Source organism: Penaeus vannamei, chromosome 23 (assembly GCF_042767895.1).
Source record: "Penaeus vannamei isolate JL-2024 chromosome 23, ASM4276789v1, whole genome shotgun sequence".
In the NCBI taxonomy this organism is placed as follows: Eukaryota; Metazoa; Arthropoda; class Malacostraca; order Decapoda; family Penaeidae; genus Penaeus; species Penaeus vannamei.
Window position 1 is genome coordinate 30,159,018 of NC_091571.1, and position 2,500 is coordinate 30,161,517.

A 2,500-nucleotide genomic window follows, 5' to 3' on the forward strand; every position below is an offset into this window, starting at 1 on the left:
GCCGGGAGCAAGGGTGAAGGCGAACAGGGCGCGCGGAGTCAGCTTGAGTCGGCAGTTGAAACAGTTCGGGAAGATTGACGGGCGAAAGAAGCCGAGAGTATCAGCCGCGGGATGTGATTTTCGAAATCTCCGCGGATTCGGCCGGAATCTCCCAAATATCGAGGATAGATGATGGCTTCCTGCATTGAAAGGATGTGGGGGCTGGGGGGTTGGGAAGGGAGTGGAAACTGACGGCTATCAATAATGGTGTCTGGTGACTAGTAGGCGAGCGGTACCAAGGCATCAGGGGGCTTTTCTCTAAAACACTTATATGGAAACTGCGAGTGGTAACTAGTGAGCATTTCTTGGTCAGTATGTTAAATGTGGCTACATAAACCCGTAGACTTTAACCCCGTTCCCTGTAATGCCGGTAGGTATTCTTGCCGGCCAAAAATATCTGCAAGGAAAGTTTTTCTTTGAACTCTTCATCAAAATCGACCCCGCCGGTTTATGAGGCAAGACCAATGAGTGAAGTGCTCGTGCCAAGCGGAACCCGGATACTTTCTCGAATTATTAAGCACCGCATGAGGCCGGTCCCCGTGGATGAGGAGGGAAGGCGAGGGCAGCCAGGAACAGTTTATGTATTGGTCGATGTTAATGAGTGTAGAGGAGGTATTTGTCGCCCGGTTTTCGTCTGCTCTGGCCGATGCCCAAGAACTTTCCCCGCTATTCTCTATCGGCTTCTTGGCTTTTATCTCCATCCCTGGCTGTCGTGGTCGCTGAAATATGAAGCGAGTTTGCTCTTCCGTTTTGCATATTGACGGACACTCGACGCGAGTGCTGCCTGGGTCTTCGCGGTATTACTCGGTTTTTTCATTATTTCGCGGTTAAAATCGATGAGATTCTCAGTGCCCTGCAGGAAGGAGGCCAGAATCGGATCTTAGCTAATACTCCGTCTTGTATGTTAGGGTATGTTTTGGCCAGAATGGGTGTTCATAGGATTACAAAATGGAACTGTTTTTCCAGTTTCCAGTTGCTTGCAATACGGTGGCGAGAGAGCCTATGCTTGTGCATCGGCGGCAGGGCCTACACTCACACTAACTTTTACATATTGCTGCTGTTACTGCGTCGCTAATGCTGTTACAGCAATTACGTCGCAATAAAACACAATACATCACTTACTCTCTGCGTATGTTAAAAGTTTAAATCCATTTGTGCATTTCGCTAAATAAATGCTTTTGTCGTGCGTTTGTCCACAGGTTGAAGGCGAGGGCGGGTCGTCGGCCTCGTCCCTGTCGCCGCCGGGCCCGGTGGCCGAGGCGCAGCTCCAGCAGCAGCCGGCCCAGGCAGGGGCCCTTGAGGGCGAGTCTGCCATCCACACCTACACCGAGGACGACCTGGCACTGGTCGAAGGAGCACTGCCGGAGATGGAGACCATCGACGTGGAGGTGACGAAGGACCACCAGGGTCTGGGCATCACCATTGCAGGATACGTGTGCGAGAGAGGTGAGTATAGTGCAGTTGCAATCACTCAGACTGCGCTCACCCGTTCATTCCCATTGCTCCCTTCTTTATCAGATTATTCTCCATGTGGCTTCTCCCCCGACGTTTACACTAACCTCGTACCAAACACTAAATGGCAACTACCGTCATTCATGTTTCATTTACGCAATGCGATGTACCCTTCTTCTCTCTCTCTCTCTCTCTTTGCGACGGAGGAAGCCGGGGAAAGCAAGAGGTTCTGTTTAAGCCACGTTTCATACCACATGGGGAACGTGCTCAATCACCCTCACGCAGTTATGTAGCAGCCCAACACGCATTGTTATTTCTTAGTTATGTATTAATTGTTCTTTCAGTTTATCTTTTTAGTGCGCAAGCCATAAATTGTGCTTCAGTGATTCCTTAGCGTTTATATACCCTCGGTTAGATCCCTATTTCAGCGTCCGTGGGTCTGTGGCGCGTGGCGTGTGCTGCCTCGTTCATCACGTCCCCGAAGATGCATTTGCCGTTTAATACAAGTCCTGTAAATCTGTCTGATTTTTTTCATTGTATGTTAGCTTGTGTCACTGACAGTGTTCACGGTAATTCTTTGTCCTTTTTCTCCTATAAGAGTATTCTGTATACTTTGTCCACTAAGACTTGCTGTACTTTTAAAGACTTAAGTGCTTACTAACCCTAGTATCTTTCTTACTGACAAAGGTTTCAGTCATTATCACTTCTTTCCTTCCTCCTCCCTTCCTTCTTTCCTTGTCACTGCATTTACCCCTCAAGCCGCAACCTCCCCCCACCCACCCACCCAACACGGTCTTCCCCACAAGCCTTGACCAAATGTGTTTGTGTTTCCTCCCTTACGCCGGCTAGGTTCTGGCAGCTTGAGTAGGACAGTAGTTCTACCGGGACCAGACGACCCCAGTCAGTCGTCCCTTGATATCATCACCGGAGGATACGTGGTGGAGAGAGGTGATCCCCTTTTGTCTGTCATGGTCGTTCTTAGAGAGAGGCATCCTCGCCGAGAGCTCTT

At 49.7% G+C, this 2,500-nt stretch overlaps 1 protein-coding gene across 16 annotated transcripts in view; it reads left to right on the forward strand.

Annotated features, from left to right (window-relative positions):
• The window catches only part of LOC113804292 (multiple PDZ domain protein), a gene marked incomplete at its 5' end in the record, with an annotated part of 877,687 nt that overhangs the window by 470,217 nt on the left and 404,970 nt on the right, over positions 1 to 2,500 (forward strand). For all 16 annotated transcript variants that reach the window (XM_070137891.1, XM_070137892.1, XM_070137893.1 and 13 more), the window contains 1 exon segment: positions 1,239 to 1,485. In XM_070137891.1, the coding sequence (XP_069993992.1) occupies positions 1,239 to 1,485 (247 nt within the window).